The 18,503-nt window shown below is 32.8% G+C and overlaps 1 protein-coding gene and 1 long non-coding RNA gene across 3 annotated transcripts; one reads left to right on the plus strand and one right to left on the minus strand.

Annotated features, from left to right (window-relative positions):
- Nucleotides 9,025–11,331, minus strand: LOC104700844 (protein DETOXIFICATION 48-like). The gene is made up of 2 exons (XM_010416439.1): nucleotides 11,010–11,331; nucleotides 9,025–10,679 (listed from the first exon to the last, which is right to left on the minus strand). The coding sequence occupies exons 1-2, from the start codon at nucleotides 11,178–11,180 to the stop codon at nucleotides 9,243–9,245; spliced, it is 1,608 nt and encodes a 535-aa protein (XP_010414741.1). The 5' UTR covers nucleotides 11,181–11,331; the 3' UTR covers nucleotides 9,025–9,242.
- LOC104700845 lies at nucleotides 14,903–17,394 on the plus strand. 2 transcript variants are annotated; one of them, XR_753659.1, is made up of 2 exons: nucleotides 14,903–16,376; nucleotides 16,483–17,394. It is a non-coding gene; the product is annotated as an uncharacterized LOC104700845 (long non-coding RNA). The 2 variants fall into 2 exon arrangements; XR_753660.1 differs by having other exon boundaries at nucleotides 14,903–15,938.

Raw genomic sequence — 18,503 nt, forward strand, 5'->3', positions numbered from 1 at the left:
TTTTTCATCAATACACATTTATTATACATTAAAAAGGTAAAAAAAACTTTAAAAAAAATTAAAAAAATCATAGTCTCTAGCCAAACGAACGACATAACGACAGTCGCTGATTTAGCGACATGATTCAGCGACAAGAAAAACGAACAGGGCCGATCTCATAGATTTGGGAGGATTGTACAATAGATCATAATTTTAACAATTTTTCTAAAACTCAAATCATTTCAAATACACCCCTTTAGATTTCTTATATATTTGACTAAGAAAACTCTTTAAATTGTCTTAATGTCATTAAGATCCAATTCTCAATGTTTTCAATAATAATGGATTTCAATAAGATAATCAAATAACTAGTTCAATAACAGTTTCCTTCAAATTTAAAAGCCCATAACTGAAATAATTTTTTTTTAATACACTCGCTTAAACTTTTGATTGAATTACACTCCCATTGTCTCGTAGATAAAATGTTGGGCAATTCTTACAACATATAGCATACATTTAAGTTTTGTTTCCAAATTTAGCACTAAACTCTAAAACCTAAACCTTGCTCTCTTAAAACTATACTCTAAATGTAAAATAGTCAATTCAAACCTAAAAAAATTCTAAAAATAAATTTAAAATATTTTAATTATGTCAACTAGTGCTATTTAAAAAAGTTCATAGAGTGTGTGCTATATTTGTCCATAAACTTGTTTTAGTGTTATTTTTGGTTTTTTTTTTTTTTTTTGTATGTTTAATATTTTGCTGTGAAAAGAAAATTCTAAATTTCTATAAAAGTTTCTTTAAAAATCATAAAAAAAAAACATGACTTTAAAAAAATATAAGCCTTAAATAATACCTATCTAAAATGTTGGTAAACAAATATTCTAAAAATAGTTTACAGTTGGTAACAACTATACAGTGTAAAACAAATTATTTGTTGTATTTTTTGTTTTAAAATTCACTGGCAATGCATGTAATTGATCTAGTGGTATAAAACAATTAATCTTCTTATATATCACTTTTCTTTTCTAGTTCAGTAGATTTGGGTCCATTTTGGCTATTGATTTACCGTTCGTTCTTCTCTTTACCAATATTCCACAAAAAGTTTGTCTATTTAAGGTAGGGAGCTGCCTACGAAACTCTTGGGCCATTGTTTGTGTAGGTTTTAGCCTTTTAGGTCTATCATCATGATTTAAGGTGCTGTGCATCAATTATTTAGGTTTTGTTGCGTTGATTCAATGATTCTCTTTTCTCGGCCCATCCCAATAATAAGGGATGCATGCAATTATTTGACAAAACCTTTGCGGCACACGCATGTGTTATAGCTACTATAGTTTCCAACCACATGTGTCCCGTTTCTTTGTCTACATAGAGATAGCGTCAAAGGATTAAATAGTTATGCTCTAAATTGTTTGTTTCTGTGCCAATTGTCAAGAGCGAGAGTTTGTATTGAGTTATATTCGTTTTGGGACCAAGTGTCTAAATATAGAACTTTTTGACTACTCATATGAGATCTTTGTATAATTGTTTTACACGTTTTGGAAAAAAAAAAAAAAAAAAACTAGAAAGATTGAATAGATGTTGTCAATCTCAAAGGATCGAGAAGCCATGGTGAGAGTTCTGCAAAACGTATAGACGTACGCAATAGACCCGTACGTGTTCTCTTTCAGAAGTCTCAAGTGCAATAGGACCACCATTTAGGTATATGCACGCACGTACAGCTTTGACCAGTCAATATGTGTAAGCAAGAAAGCTATTGCGATGGCCTTTTTCATAAAGTCATCAGGCTGGTTCAATACTATAACAAAAAAAATTGTCTTAATTAAATGTTAAAACATACTACTGCAAATTTCCCATGCCTTGCTTTCTTACGTGAGAATTGAAAACATTACGATTTTACGCTACCTTATCTAGTATGTTACCAATCAAGGTACACACTGGATCGGATCACCATCATTCTCTTTATTGATATCCGAAATATATAAGTAAGATTGTTTGAGAAGCATGCTACTTTATTTTCTAGAATATAGGTTGCCCAAGTTTTAAAGTTGTGAGATAGGTTCCACGATTCTTGTGGTCTTCGACGACTTATGCATGAGTAAAAGACGACCGTATATTATATGTTGGACAGTGGAGCAGTCAACAGTTATCATACATTCATGAAAGTGAAAGCCTATAGTTTTCCATCTTTGTAATTTCATAAATAGTTGATAAATAGCTTTCTAGTACTAATTTCCATTGAATAGGTCTTGTAAAAATATCTTTAATCATCCAATATCATTTGGCTTAAAAACACACCAAGGATAAAGTATAAAAGTCAGAAGTTCAAGTAATACTTGAAAATAAATCATATTATATGATCTGATCCCCGTCTGGTTTAAAAGATACACGAACTTAAACCTAAAAAAAAATCTCCAATATCTAGATTGCGTATTTTTAAAAAGAAGTGGTTAGTTAAACCAGCTAGAGAGATATTATCTTAGTGTTACTAGAGTCGAGCTGGGTTTTTTTACCTACAACAACATTTCTAATTCCACTTACACATGCTAAATACGACCATAGACTTTGGCATGTCATGGGTCGTGTATATATATATATCTTTTCATTTTTCCTTGAGAGTGTTTGACTAAATCGATTTAGAGTTTAAAATACTCTTCGAGATGGTGTTATCGTTGAGTGAGTGATTTTTTTTGGTCATCTAGTGAGTATTTTTATTTATATTGTTTACATACAATAGAAAAAGTGTTCACGAAAATAGTTAAATTAACGAGTTGAAAATTTTAGACGATTGACCAACTTGGGATATTTTTGAATATGTCATTTTTGGATAAATACAAGACAATAGGATCATGATATAATATTTGACTCACTAATTAGCAAATATAACATGAATTGAGTCTTTGACCAAACCATATCAAAGCGTTATCAAAACAAAACAAAAATCAAAGACGTTATCGAAAGCAAATCCAATTGGCAAATGTATATAGTTAAGGTTTCGGTCCATAATATGAAACCGAGATCACAGTTTCTTACGTGCTTCTTTGTTCTTCTGTTTGTGGTTGAATTTGTAATGTCATAATGCATTTAATCGTTTTAACGTATGTCCAATTTGTCTAATTAAGCATACCACGCCACTAACATATAAACAAAGTGAGGTAATATAGTTCTTTCTTTTAATATGCTTTCTTTTAATTTTAATAGTGGTTTATTATCTTTATCGTCTGATCAAAAGCAAAACATAAATCAACTTAATCTAGCCGACCAGAAGAGAGAGAGAAAAAAAAAGACTTTTGACATTTTTGTGTGTCAAATATGCAATGCAAAAATCAGACCATCTTAATTAGCTCCAAAAATTAAAAATAGGATTCATTGATCACTGAACACTTTAATAACTTTTCAAATTGTTTTATCCATTAGAGGTAGTGACATTTAGCATATATAAATATAGTTCTTTTGCCGACAAGGACTTACGATAGCTACTCGCATAACCCATTTTTATTTTAATTATAATATTAATAGTTGAAAAAATAAGAATTCCAAAATAGAGGTTGAAACAATTAAGTGCCTTTGTCATATAACTATTACATGTTCATATTGTAATTTATGTAATGATATATACCGAGTAAGTTTGATGTTTTTTTTTGTAACGAATGAAAACACGCCATTGTTATTTCATGATACACACATTCTAACCGCGTGGCAAAGGAGTGGTCTTCTTTTCTTATCTTGATAAGTGATATTTGATTTTTTAATTTACTTTTTTGTACTCTTTATAATTGACTTTGGTTTTTATTTACAAAAGAATAGTATAAAGTAATAACGAACAATTCAAAGCGAGTAAATTAAGAAAAAGGTATAACCATTGGTAAGGATTCATCCGGGCGGCAGAGCCAATGAGTATTTCTTTCAGTTATAAAATCATATCCTATTTTGGGGCATGCTTAAGGCAAATTAAGGTCGGTTGAGAGAGAAAGCTCATGCATCACGCGATCAGGTATATTAGAATATGTGAATGTTCAAGAAAGAGATCATGCTGGTGTTTTTCTGTTTGTTTTATCATACATGTCAATAATTTACAAACTATACAAAAAAATATATTAATAATACATGTCAATAAAGTTCGATAGATATTAAATGTTTAAATCTTTCCTGGCATTTGGCAATATAGTTTTCTGATTATAAAAATACAACATATGCAAACAATTATATTATTGGAAAATATATGCAAAATAATCTCTAGTAACCACAAGGTGGTGCTAGTGGTTCTAGTTTTAGTAGAAGAGTCCTTTTATTGATCTAGGGCAGAGATTGATTTTTCATTAATGCAGAATTATTCAGTTTTATTTCTTTAGCTACATGGGTATAGACCAATTGTTTACTGTCTATTTGCAAATTTGGAGGATATCCTATCTATATGATATCATTTTCTCGTAAATTAGTTTTGAATTCTTCCATTCAAGATTTACTCCGAATTATATATATAAAAAAATAATAATAAACTCTAGTGAATGCACTTTAAATTTTTTGGTAAAAACACTTTAAATTTTTATCACACTTTTTTTTTGTTTTACTCGTGTAAGGTTATAAATGTAAAGGCAGTGGCGGGTGCAGAAGACTATTTTGCATGGGGCACAAACACTTATAATTAATAATAATAAATTTCTATTATAAAAATATTACAGAAATTATATATACTAATTTGACAGCATCAAAGTATATCTTCCAAATTAACATATTTTAAATTTTGAAATGAAAAATGAACCCAAATTTTTGAAAGTGTTTATTTATTCGTTTATAATTATACTTAATTACTTATATTCTATGATATATATATATATATATAATTTAATAATTAAAAAGACACATTTACAAACTTAAAATTCACAATTAACTATAAATATATGTATTACATTTAAATTCACTTATCTAAGCATATCAAATAAATTTAAACTCTAAAAATAACAAATGAACTATAAAAGAGATAATATTGTTTGATGTTATTAATTTAGTAGCTTTATAACATTTTTAGTAAAGTTATATGTATACTAATTATATATTAGTTAAGTTATATATTTTTAGTTAAGTTATATGTATAACAAACAATTAAAATACGAATTAAATTTGTTAAAGTTAAACTAGAAAGAAATACAAGAAAAAAATAGAACTGAAAGTATATATATAATTTTATTGAATAAAAATGCATGGAATTGTCAAAAGAATAAAAAGGAACATGCTAAAAAAGCATGTACACAGCCTCGAACTGGTGGCTTTGAAGTAACATACTATTTTCATTTACCAAATTAAATTTGTTAAAGTTAAACTAGAAAGAAATACAAGAAAAAAATAGAACTGAAAGTATATATATAATTTTATTGAATAAAAGTGCATGGAATTGTCAATAGAATAAAAAGGAACATGCTAAAAAAGCATGTACACAGCCTCGAACTGGTGGCTTTGAAGTAACATACTATTTTCATTTACCAACTGAACTAAAGATATCATTTCAAAATTTCTACTGGGTAAATTTTTAAAAAGAGTATGGGGCACGTGCCCCACCCCTTTCTCATGTAGATCCGCCCCTGTGTAAAGGCTTCGAAAACCAAAGTGTTATCAAAACGTCGATGCAAACAAGATTTACTTTTCGTGGTTGAATAAAATATGTCGATCTCGACATGTTTGGAATGTTGGTGCCCAAAATATTGTTTTTACGTAGAAGAGGAATGCAAAGTATATATTTCCAAGCAAAAGGATGCGGAGCCATAAATTTTTCTGGTCTTGTCTATTCTACGTACATTTATTGGACTATGCATGCTATTTCTGGTAATTTTATGTATTCTATTTTTACACAGGTTTTTAATATCTAATAACTATTTACGTGGAAATCCCTTTGTTCCCGTGGTTGACTATGACTAAGAGTTGATTAATACTTCTAAATCAAGAGGTATGGGGTCGACGTCCAAACAGTGCGTTTAATTAATTAATTTGCACATTAAGGAGACAAGATTACATGAGATCTCCAATAATGACAATTAGAACCGTTCGCCGTGATTTTACGCGTAGAATAGAAAGTGTGTATTCAAAGAAAAAAAATGTAATTTGTAGAGAGAATCTAATAGGATCAGAGAGAATTATATGTGGTAGAATCGTTTAAGTAACAGTTCTCATGAGTTGCATTAAATAATAAATCAAGAGTTAAAAAAATAATATTTTTTCATCAATTTTAATTTATGTATATAGAAATTATACAATATACCCATGCAAAACGTGATAACAAGTACCTACTATACAATTATATACATGTATTACAATTACAAGTCATAGACAGGGACTATATATTTTTACTATCCAAAAAATTCGTGTTTAATTAGTTCCAAAAATATATCCGATCGAAGAGTAGAATAAGGTAAATTTTTCTTTTACGTGGTCAGACTATCCATCAGTTGCGGTACTAACGCTGGCTTCGGAATATTACATTTAGTATTCTATACAAAATAATAATGAGTATATATATAGTGTATCTAAATGTTTAACCTAAGAACTTTTTTATTCCTTTTAAACTTCTATACTGTACTTGTATTAATCTTTACTGCTTCTCTTTTAACACATATACCGTTATAACTTTTAACTTAAGAACTTGGTTTAATTAACTACAAGTAGAGGCATAGATTTTAAAGCTGAAAGAAAGAAAATACTTATAAAAGCGAGCGAATCAGGAGTGCATCCCTTACCATTATGCCATTAAACTCTACAGAAACAGCAAAAAAGTTAAAACAATTTATTGTTTATATGGTGCTAGTGCATCACCCATGCTCATTGTGGATCCGCCCCTTCATGGGGTTGCGAAGCTGACAAGATTTGTGGTAAGAGAGAGATATAGGAAGAGGTTTCAAACCAGTAATCTACGAATGTTACTTCGTTCTCGCAAGACCCTATATAATAAACACATGAAAGGCCATACAGAAGGATAGTAAAGATTTAAAGATCGATGACTTGATTTAACCATAATATCCAAAAATAATTAGATATATTTATCAAAATTTAATCAAATTATTTAAATTTAAGAATTTTCTAAAAAAATAATATTATTTCAGGTATTCGGAACCAAACCGAAAATAACAAAAATCGAATTGATTCCAAACCGAAATTGTAAACTAACAGAATGATCCTAAACCTTTATATTCAAAATGTATTTGGAATCGAATGGATATATCTGAACCCGAACCAAATACTAGAACGCGTGCATAGTATTTAAGATACATATTTCATGAATAAGAACATAATAAAATTGATGATGTTTGAAAAAGTAAGAAAATTGTTTACAAGAAAGGAAGACGCTCTATGTCTCTGCGTGGGGGACCCTGCCTACCTGCCTAAGATAGGCTTTTCAAACACTACTCTCTTTCTCCTCCAAACTCGAGCTTTACCCACACGCGACATTTCTAGACTTGGAATCTTTTAGTTCGATTTTTGTTTGAACACAAATTTCACTACGACTCTCTACTCTCTATATATATTATGTATTATATATATATATATATATATATATATATTTCTCTACTTGTGATGCTTCATGTGGCTACAGTTGAACGTTTGATCTAGCCAAAGACGGTAAGAACCTGTGATTGATGTAACTTTTATTGTATACTTGACATACTTATTCTAAGTATACGTACATGGACACTCACATATATAACCTTTCGAATCTAATATTATTTATATGAGGTAAGAATTAAAACATATGTCATAACATTGCTTTCCTCCTAGGATTTTCAGGGATAGAATTTGCAAAATGACAACACACAAAGAATTATTTGGATAATGGACAAGTGCTTAGATTGTAATTAAAATTTAACAGAAGAGTACAAGTAATTAAGAAGGATGCCAAATGTAATGCGATAATATCATCATCTATGTAAATATGTAATTTCGAAATTGTTTCACCAGTAAACTTAGAGAGATCTAGTAAAATTGACCTCATAATGTTTACAAATAATAGACAAAAAAAAAACATAAGTTGTTCACGTGTAAAATAATAACAAAAGGTGGATGTCGAAAACTAAAAAATATAATTGTCTTTTCTTTCGTCATAATTCAAAAGCCAACGAAATTCCAACTTTTCATAGATGGCCAATGAAACTTAACGATTTTTTCCATTTTACTTCTTAAGTTTACTTCTCAAAAATATCTTCTGAAAAGAAATATCAAAGGAAATTCATAGTGTCGACACGTAGACGCATTATCAATTCCACTCAGTTTTTGTTTTTCTTTTGTCATATTTATGTTTTATTCTTTGGCCACATCGCTGGTGAAGTTCGTATAAATTCATGTTCTGGTCCCCTCAAAAAAAGAAGAGAGTAGTATATATATAAAAGAAAAGAACGGATATTTTTTTTTTGTTTCAAGATGCTTCTCTCTGTTCAAAGGAAACAACCAAAAATCAAATAAATATGATCTCAATTAAATTTTAAACGTATCGAATCTCGTACGTATATATGGGGCGTACGTATGGCTTTGAGACAAAGAATATGATGGTATTAAAGGGAAAAAAATTTCCATTTTTGGCTGCGAATATAATTTCCGTTTATGGAACATGGAACAACCAAAAAAGCTCATAAATAAAGATTCATCTTGCCTGTCGTTAAGAAAAGAATTGATTGTTAAATCAGCAAAGTTTTCACAAATATATATAAATGTATTATACAAAAGAATTGGCAAAAAAAACATACTAATCAATTATGGAAAATATTCTAGATTTTTTTTTACTTTATCCGTAGTTATCTTGATTGTCTTCGACCCGTAGGTCTGATCGATACAGTCCTAGTGACCTACATATATGATTTTTTGGTTATAAACTTATGATCTTGACACAAAAATGGTTAAGTATTGATTCTTTTCTAAGAAATAAGTTGAAGTTGTAATAATGGAGTTAAATGTTATCATTTTATTTTATGGCTTTGTTTAACAAAACAAAATATCATTTCTCCTACAAAATGGACAAAGATAAATATAACCACGCCAAACTGAGTTATTACAAAAGGGAACATATAAAGTACAAACTGCTAAAGTCAAATTAGCTAAGAACTATCACACCCATACAAACATAGATAACACAAACACCACTAAAGCCCACAAAATAAATTCGTTCTTGAAAGATAAAAAAGTAGAAATTAAGGAGCAATGTAAACTCCGAAAAAATAATGTTTTGATAAGAACATATGTACGCCAATGTTGATGGCAAATGACTGCAAAGAAAAGCTATCAATCTAAACCAACATCGTTTTCATCATATCTTCTGTATCTGAGTTAGACCGGCTCTTTGATCTGACAATGGGGAGAAGAGGAGGAGTTTTTCCAGAAGTTTCTGACGTCAGCTCTTCAGCTCTCTTAGCTTGGACTGCCCAATCTGTTCTCAAGAGCGCACACAACATGAGAGAAGCACACGTTGCTTGAGCTGCAAGCAACCCGAGCCAGAGACCTGGAAACCCTTGTTTGAAAACAAACCCAAACAGAATAGCCACCGGCATGCCCACAAAGTAAAACGAACCCAAGTTTATGTTGGCACCAAGTGTTGGTCTTGCACAGCCTCTTAAAACCCCACAGCCGGTGGTTTGAGGACAGTTTCCGAGCTCACATAACCCCACAATGGGCAATGCGATTGAAGTCAGCTCAAGAATCTCTGCATCCGTGGTAAACAAGCGTCCCCACCGGTGTCTAATCAGCATGGCAAACATCATTGCCATTAGGCCTAAGGCGGTCGCACAGAAGAGTGAAATAATCATGGATATACGAGCTTTCGCAGGGCGTTTGGCCCCAAGCTCGTTGCTAATTCTCGTAGAGACACCAAGGCTGAGAGAGGATGGGAAAACGTAGACCAAAGCTGTTGTTTGGATCAAGATTCCCATAGAAGCCACGGTGGCTCTTGGGTTAGCCAAAAGTCCACACAAAATGATCATGAACTCGTACCACCACCACTCTAAACAAACAGACACACAAGTGGGTATGGCAAGTGAGAGCAAAGACGACCAACCTTTAAGAGAGTCAATAGTAAGTGGGACCCATGTGTCACTATGCACGCTCGTGAAATACACAAAAGAAGATAAGAGGACTACAAGGTTGAGATTTGTCAAAACCATAGCTATTGCGACTCCCGCGACTCCCATCTCGAGTTTCACCACTAAGAGGAAGTTCAAAGGAACGTGGACGAGAACGGACACGGCCGTGGAGTACGTCACGGGCAATGTAACGTTTTGTGTTCGGAGGTAAATGCGAAGAGGGTGAAGCAGAGAGAGGAGGAAGAGGTCAGGGATGGCGAATAGAAGGAACTTTTGAGCTACGGAGGAGATCTCTTCATCTTGGCCGCACCATAAGAGGATTCGCCGCATGTTGAGCCACGAGAAGGAGATCGGGACCGAGCAAGAGAGGAGGAGGAGGACGGTTCTTTGAAGGGTTAGTCCTAAAAGCTTCATTTGTTTAGCTCCGTAGGCTTGGCCGCAGATTGGTTCCATCCCCATGGACAAACCGGAGATGACGGAGTAGCCGGTGATATTGGCAAAGCCTATGGAGAGAGATCCTCCGGCCAACTCAAGCTCACCGAGGTAGCCTAGGAACAGCATCGATATCATCGCTCTTGAGTACATAAGAAGTCCGGTCATTGCCGTCGGCCCAGAGATTCTTCCGATCGCCTTCACTTCTTCTAAGCCCTGCCGCCAGATTAAGAAAACTAAAGTCATCAAGAACAAGAACCGTCCACGTCCATAGATATTTTTAGTTACCAACTTTTTATTTTTTTCTTTTTCTGGTTGATGGTTAATTATATTAATCAAATAAAGCTTATATTAAACTTTTACATACAAAATAAGAAAAAAAATACCAAAAGGCATAATATATATATATACACTTTTGGCATAGTTCGTACAATCTAGTTTTGTCAAGAACTCGATTCTTGTATTGTTTTGTATTATATATATATATATATGTGTACACCGTAATAAATATATTCATATATAAGAAAGAAAAAGAAAATTATTTACCTCATGAAAAGTTGGCCATCTTTTAAGGTCTAAAGAATCATTATTCGTGAATTCGGAATAATGAGGGTCATCTGTATTATCACCTGTCTCGAGTTTTGAGAAATGGGTTTTGTGTTTACAAGATAATAAGGATGAGGAGGAAGAAGAAGAATAAGGTGTAGAATTACACATGATTCTCCAGAAGAGAAAAATGGGTTTTGTGCAGAATAGAGATAAAGTGACAAAGAGACTATTTTATGCAGAGCTTTTATAAGTCTTTTGGTCTTTTGGAGGCAAAAACTATTTTATGCAAATGGTAAAAAGAAACAAAGAGGAACTAATATTTTTAATATGGAATTGGTTGGGCCTTTTGCAGGAGAAGGCTTGGTATTTATAGAGTTTCAAAGAATGTATGTCGCCTCTACACGTGGCAAAAAATTAAATTTTTAACAAAGCATTTGTTTTCTAATATAATATTTATTGAAGTGGGATAGATAGCTTTGACTAAACAAATCGTCTCCCCACCACCGAACAACGACACATAGTTTCGGATAGATAGCTCGAGAGTTTTACTTTCATGGAAGAGAAAAAAAGAAAAAAAAAGAGGTCCAGTTTATTATTTTAAATTACATCGCATTGCCTTTAATAATACTGAAGCCTCCTGCCTAAGTTTGGGGTTCACTATATATATCGAACTCTTTCGGTAATGTCGGCTGGCCAATTCATTATTGTATTAACTGTTGTTACCTCTTACCCTGAGAGGACCCGTCTTTAACATTTTTACGGGTTTATATTCTTACGGTATTATGTAACACGAATCTTACAGAGCTTTTTTCTATATATTTTTTTTACTCAAGACACAATAAATTTTCTTAAAAAGTAATAATGGATACAAAGTGACAGATATTTAGAAAATACCACATTCTGTAAGATATGTCAAACATAAATACTTTAAATAATTCGAAGAATTAGAAAATGATTAAAATATTAGATCGCTGAAGTGTAATACCACACAAGCTTTCATTTATTATATCTACAACTCCATAAAACTGCAAACTTTTGCTCTGTTTCCACAATAAAACTTCGATAATGTGTAGCCTCGCTAAATTTGATTTTCAAGTTTTAACTTCATCATCGTTAAAAGTTAACGTTTGTAATCTATTCTAATCTTATACAGGATTCAATTTTCATAAATTTGATAAAAAAATCCGACCCAATCAGACTTGATCCAACCAGTGCCGTGCCTAGAGATCTAGAGGCCTAAGAAAAATATTGAACGTTGTGGACATTCTTCTTTGGAATAAGAAAGAAAACAAAAAAAAAATGTATCGAAGCTTAAACTCTATGAAAAAATGTATCGATATAATTGTTCTACATAATTGCAAATGCCAATAATTTTGGTGTAATTGTTAAAAAACTAACTGCATAATTTTAAAAGGTAGCAAACATATTTACCATACAATTTGATATCTTATTCAAGGAATGATAATTAAATGTAAAAAATATTGCTTGCTCACAAATTTATTTTTATTACGTATTTAAAACTAATCCTTTTGATCCGCTATATACATATTCCCATTAATAAAAAAAAGAACACATTATACTAGAACGATGACACGACAAAATTTGATTTTAGGCATCTTTCTCTATTTGAGATCTTCAAGGCATATTTTTTTTATAGATTTTGTTATTCTTTTTTTTCTTAACAACAAACAAAAGATTAGCCTAAACGAGCCAATTGGAGGGGAAATTGTCTACAAAAGTAACCACATACTGTTGAGTACGAACTTGTCGTGCCAAACGATCCGCAAGAACATTAGCATTCCTAGAGATCAAAGTCAACGAGAAACTTGTAAATTTCTCCATATCCATCTTGATATCGTCGAGATAAGCAGAGAAAGCTGGCCAGTCGGACGGGAAAGACACCATCTTCACCAAATCTGAACAGTCTGTGAGAAAAGCCACATTCCTGAAGTCATGCCCTATCATACATCTCATAGCCCAAACAAAAGTTTCAATTTCGGCATGAAGGGGTGAGAGACTACGACGAAAATTCGAGGCGCCCATGAGCGTAAAGGATCCTTGGGACGCAGTACACACCCAGCCTGCACCTGCAAACTTGTCTGTGTCCTTCCATGAGCCATCCCAAAAACAGTGGTAACCAGTATAAGTAGGAGGGAGGGAAACACTTCCCATCACCAACTGAGGTCCAGGATTCTGAGGATCAGAGAATAACTCCTTCTCCTCTACCTGAGCCGCAAACAAGGCCGTTGACTCACTATCCTCCTCCTCCTTCTCTACCTCCTCCTCTATAGATTTTGTTATTCTTCATATGTTGATTATTGATTGACAATGTTGTTGTGTTGATGTCGATGGTAAATGAAGTGCTCGATTTCAAACTAGATTTATTTCTAACAATTCTTAATTTCTTTTTTTGTGTTTCTAATTTTTTTTTGTGTATTTGTGACTTTCTTATCAGGAAACCTAAGATGCAAGCACAAAAGATATGACATTTAAGTTATTTTGACATCCCAAAGCCTCTTGAAAGTAGAGTTATGTCGTGTCTATCTCGCCAAAAAAAACCGGATCAGCAACTATTGTTAACCCGTGTATGTATATATTAATGTGATTGGTTAAAATCCAAAAATATCAGGTTATATAGATATAATTATTATATATAAAGTACCAAAATCATGGAAATACTAATGAGTCTTTTAGTTATTTTATTTGATCTCTCATGTATCAAATAAGATATACATATTGTAAAAGTTATATTTTACTTGATAAAAATTTGAAAAATTGATTTGATAAAAAGTGACTTTTAGGCTCACATACTATTGTATAAAAATCTTTATACATGATGCGTGACCTCGCCTAGCATGGTAAGTTTGGATTATATAACCAACACTAAAACTATTAGTTTATTTCATATACTATAGATTTGCTATCATAGTTTAGAAAATTAACTTATAAATTATTTAGTATATGAACTACAAAATATTACACATACTATAACACATTCTTAATATTCCAAAAAAAAAATTGTATACACATAAAAATATACACAAACATACCATATAGGCATATACCTTTGTTTAATTCTAGAAAATAAAACTAAATGTTCTAAAATTTAATTCTATCTAATAATAAAATTAATGTAATTAGGTTTTATACTGTATAAAACGTAAGAAAAATAAAACATTTTAAACAAAATTATAAATTAGTTAAATAATAATTAATTAATTTAGAATTTAAAAACTAAATAAATTAAAAATTATTATTTAAAATATAATAATTTATAATTTTGATCCGCAATGTACTACGAATGAAAAATTAGTATATATATAAAAACAACGTACGCAGGTGCACATAACTATCGTTTGGCTCCAATCATGGCCGAACACTATATAGACTATAGAGAGGGATGGGCCAAATTCTTTGTTAATTTACTAATAATTGTTTTTCTTAAATACCGCCAAAACATTTAGAAATAGAGGTCGGTCTTATTTAATATCGATGTAAATTTTAAGGTTAGGTCATAGGTGCAATGATGACAATCATAAACTAGATTAGTCCACATACTTTTGGGAAGATAATATTTTATTTTTACTCTTTTGCTTAGTACGGTTGACTGAAGTTTGCTAACTTGCTTAGTCAAACAAGATAAGATTTAAAAAGTTTTTGAATTAAAATAGCATTTTTCCCAAATAGAACTGAAAATTGCATGTCTATTACAACTTAATTAACATAATTCTAAAATTTAAGATTCTTTTTTTTTAGGGTAAAAAGGTGTCTAAAATTTAAAGTCAATAAAAAGTTGTAGTGCAATGTTAAATAAAATTCTGCAGGAAATATCATAAAATTTGAAATAGCATGTGCATGATCATTGTAACCATACAATAAAACCTAAATCTTTTTTATTTATTTAACTTGATATTTGTAATGTATATTATGATAGTTTAAAAAAAAAACAATTCGTGAAAATTTGCTGTATCCAAAAACGCTAAACAAATAATATAGCGTACTAAAAAAAAGGTTGGAACATGGAGAGACAGTCTCTTTGTTCCTCTTTTGGGTTGTCGGAATCGAGGATGGGTCGGAAGTTTGTCTTTGTTCTTGGTCTGGTTAAGTCTGTTGTTGTGAGTTTCAGTCTCTGTAAGGGGAAGATTGGTTGTTTGGGCTCTTAAATTGTTGATTCAGTTTGATTCGATGGTTGGTGGAAGAAAGATTGGGGGGGATTCGACTCAGGGATGTAAGGATCCTGTTGGGTGATATCTTCGTTTGCTCAGGTTCTAATATTAAATCTGATTTCGTCTGCAGTCTTGGGTATCAAGGTGAGGATTTTTTGGAGATGTAGTTATGGAAATTATAGTCTTAATCTTTGGTGGTCTATTTGTAGGGGATATTCAGAGATTCGGTGATAGGATTTGTTTTAGAAATTTTTGTGATTCGAATATTTCTTCTTTTTCAAGGTTGAGATTGGGTTGTAGAATGGATATTTATTCAGTGAATTGGGTTACTATGATGCATCAATCATAAGGTTTTTTGTCCATTGGTTGTATCTGAGAGTTGTAGTCTAATCAGAGTGGTGATTTTTTCTAGTAGGTGAGTGTCGGTGTTGTGGTTTCTGTAGCGTATTATGACTCAACTAGCGCTTAACAAGGGCAAAGCTTTTTGGTTTGTACTTAAACGGTGAAGATTTTAAACTCTGTCTTGGCTCAAAGAATTCATCAATTTTCTCTAACTTGGGAGGTTGATGAATCCGACCATCCATAGGATGAATTCTTTGGTGGCCAACCTGCCTAGGATATGGAAGCTTGAGAATAGAGTGGTGGGGGATGATCTAGGGCAGGGAATTTTTCTGTTCAACTTTGAAGCATAAGATGATCTTCAGTCTGTGATGCAGAACGGTCCTTACCATTTTGATGGTTGCATGGTTTCTCTGCTAAGGTAGGAGCCTATCATTTTGTCTACTTATCCATCTGCTATCAATTTTTGGTGAAGGTTGTTGGTATTCTTATGCACCTTTGGGAGGTAGAAACCTTAGAAGCAATCGATAAGAAGGTTGGTTTAATCTGGGAGCTAGACGAGGAGTCTAGAAGTATATGTGTTAACGTTAATGGCTTTAATCCCTTTCTCTTCCAGATTGGTGGTGCCTTTTGATACTGGTGATGAAGTTATCGTTTCTCTTGAATATTAGAAATTGATGAGATTCTATGAGCAGTGTTCTAGATTGACTCATGAGACGAGAACTTATCCTAAGTTAAATAAGGTTACTGGTGGTCATGTTTTTGAGGAGCAATCCGATAAGAGGGGTGGTCAGAGGCAATAATCTTTGGTTAAGCAAGGGTCGCAATATAATGACATTTTGTGGGAGAAACCAATGAAGTATGTTAAGAGAGCATTAGACTTTTAGATAAAAGATTCCAGTGAGCGTGGTCAACAATTTTAATATCGTGTTGGTGACACTAGCAACTTTTGTTGTCGTCAACAGGAAACGATTCAGGGTCTGGTTCGGGGTCAGAAGAGGAACCTCGATGAGGATGAGTCTAGTGAGGCTGGAGGAAAGAGAGGGTCTCAGGCTGTTGGCAGGGATTCGTTGGGTCAGGTTCTTACTTTTCATCTCAGCAGAAAGGGGGCTGGGCCGGTTTGGCCTAAACCTTTGTACAAGGCTAAACAAAATTCAAATGAGAAGAGGTCGCAGGCTGTTGATCGTGATGCTTCTTCGGTTTCAGAGGTTGGAGGTTCTCAGGTGGACTTGGTAATGGAGAATTCTCCAAATTAGGGAGCTGGTAAGGTCTCTGTTCGTTTGGAATTTTTGGAAGAAACATATGATTTGCTTGAAGAGGGTGAGTATTATGATGGTGTTATCTCATAGAACGTTGGTGTTGAACCTGATCTAGGGACAGCTCTTCTTGGTGAGGATGCTAGTAATCCGCAAGGTAACTCTTCTTCTTCTGTTCCGATAGAGTTGGGTATGGGTAATGTAAATAGGGCTATGCTGGCTGTTAATATAGGGAATCAGACTGGTAACAGAGTGAAGATTAATAGCCCTAATGTTATGAAGGTGTTAGTGGTATTAGGAAATCTGCTTTGTCTTTGGCTTCTCCGGGGAAACGGTTACTTGCTAAGGCCTTGTCTAACCTGCAGGTGATGGCAACAAACAGAGGGTGATGGGTAAACATGTGTATAAAGTAACAGACGGTAAAACTTCTGGTGGAGTTTGTCAAGTTAAGAAAGGGATGGTGACGCTCTCGAAACCACCAGCTCAAACATGAAGATAAAAAAATGTTATTCTTTTACAAACGTTTTGTTATAATAAGTTGTATACTATTAAGCCACGCGGGTCTAACGAAGGTTAGCTTTATTTTTCATGGAAGAAATAAACTTTTTATTCTTTACGATTGCGATCGTTTAATTGACGTTCAAGCTTTTTTGAGCAACAATTGGTGTTTTTGTCTTTTGTATATGGTGATCCTGTTCCTCAACATGTTGAGCAGGTATGGGACAAGTCAATTCAAATTGGTTATTTCAGAATGGATCCTTGGTTTATGGTCGAGGATTTTAACGATCTTATTGGAAATCATGGAAAAATGGTGGTGTGTTGAGACCGACTTCTTCTTTTGTACCTTTTCTTTCTATGATCCGTCATTGTGGTTTGTTAGAATTTCTTTTTTTATGGTGAGCTATTTTCTTGGCGGGTTAATAGACATAATAATCAGGTTGTTAGATGTTGTTTAGATCGTGCTTTAGGAAATGAAGATTGACATCTTTAGAACGTGGATTATTTAGAGATGATTGGCTCCTATCACTGTCCAATATAAGCAACTTGTCTAAAATCTTTTGAGCTGAGAAATAGGCAATTTCGATTTGACAAGCGTTGGATAGGAAAATATGATCTTTCTGGGGCTGTGGAGGTAGGATGGAATAGTACGAAATTTTTTGCATCCTGGTTTTTGTGGATAAGACAAATTTTTTTTCGAATTCTATTTCTTGAAGGAGAAAATATAATGTTCCTAATGGTCTCTCGCTTATTTCCGCGCTGAAGGCGGCTATGTAAGAGTCGAAAAAGGATGATTCGATTTCTCAAGAGGAAATCCAAAGTGTAGAGAAGAAATTGAAAGTGGCATACCACGATGAGGAGACGTATTAGCACCATAAAAGTAGGAAGTTTTGGTTAAGGGTTTGAGATAAAAACACAAATTTTTTTCATGCATCTACTAAGCAGCGGCGAGTGAGAAATAGGATCGTCGGCTTGTATGGTCCTAATGATATATATGATAAATCAGTTTAGGGTATGGAGAATATTGTGTCGACTTATTTTAAGAATTTTTTTAAGAAATCCAATGTAAGTGGTATCTCACAGATGATTTGAAAAGGTACTCCACTCATTACGAACAATATGAACTGAGAATTAACTAAAGAGATCTCTGAATCAGAAGTTCGTAAAGCTTTGTTTGCTATGCATCTGGAGAAAACACCAAAACCTGATGGAATGACGGTTTCGTTTTTCAA

Source organism: Camelina sativa, chromosome 7 (assembly GCF_000633955.1).
Source record: "Camelina sativa cultivar DH55 chromosome 7, Cs, whole genome shotgun sequence".
Taxonomy (NCBI): domain Eukaryota; kingdom Viridiplantae; phylum Streptophyta; class Magnoliopsida; order Brassicales; family Brassicaceae; genus Camelina; species Camelina sativa.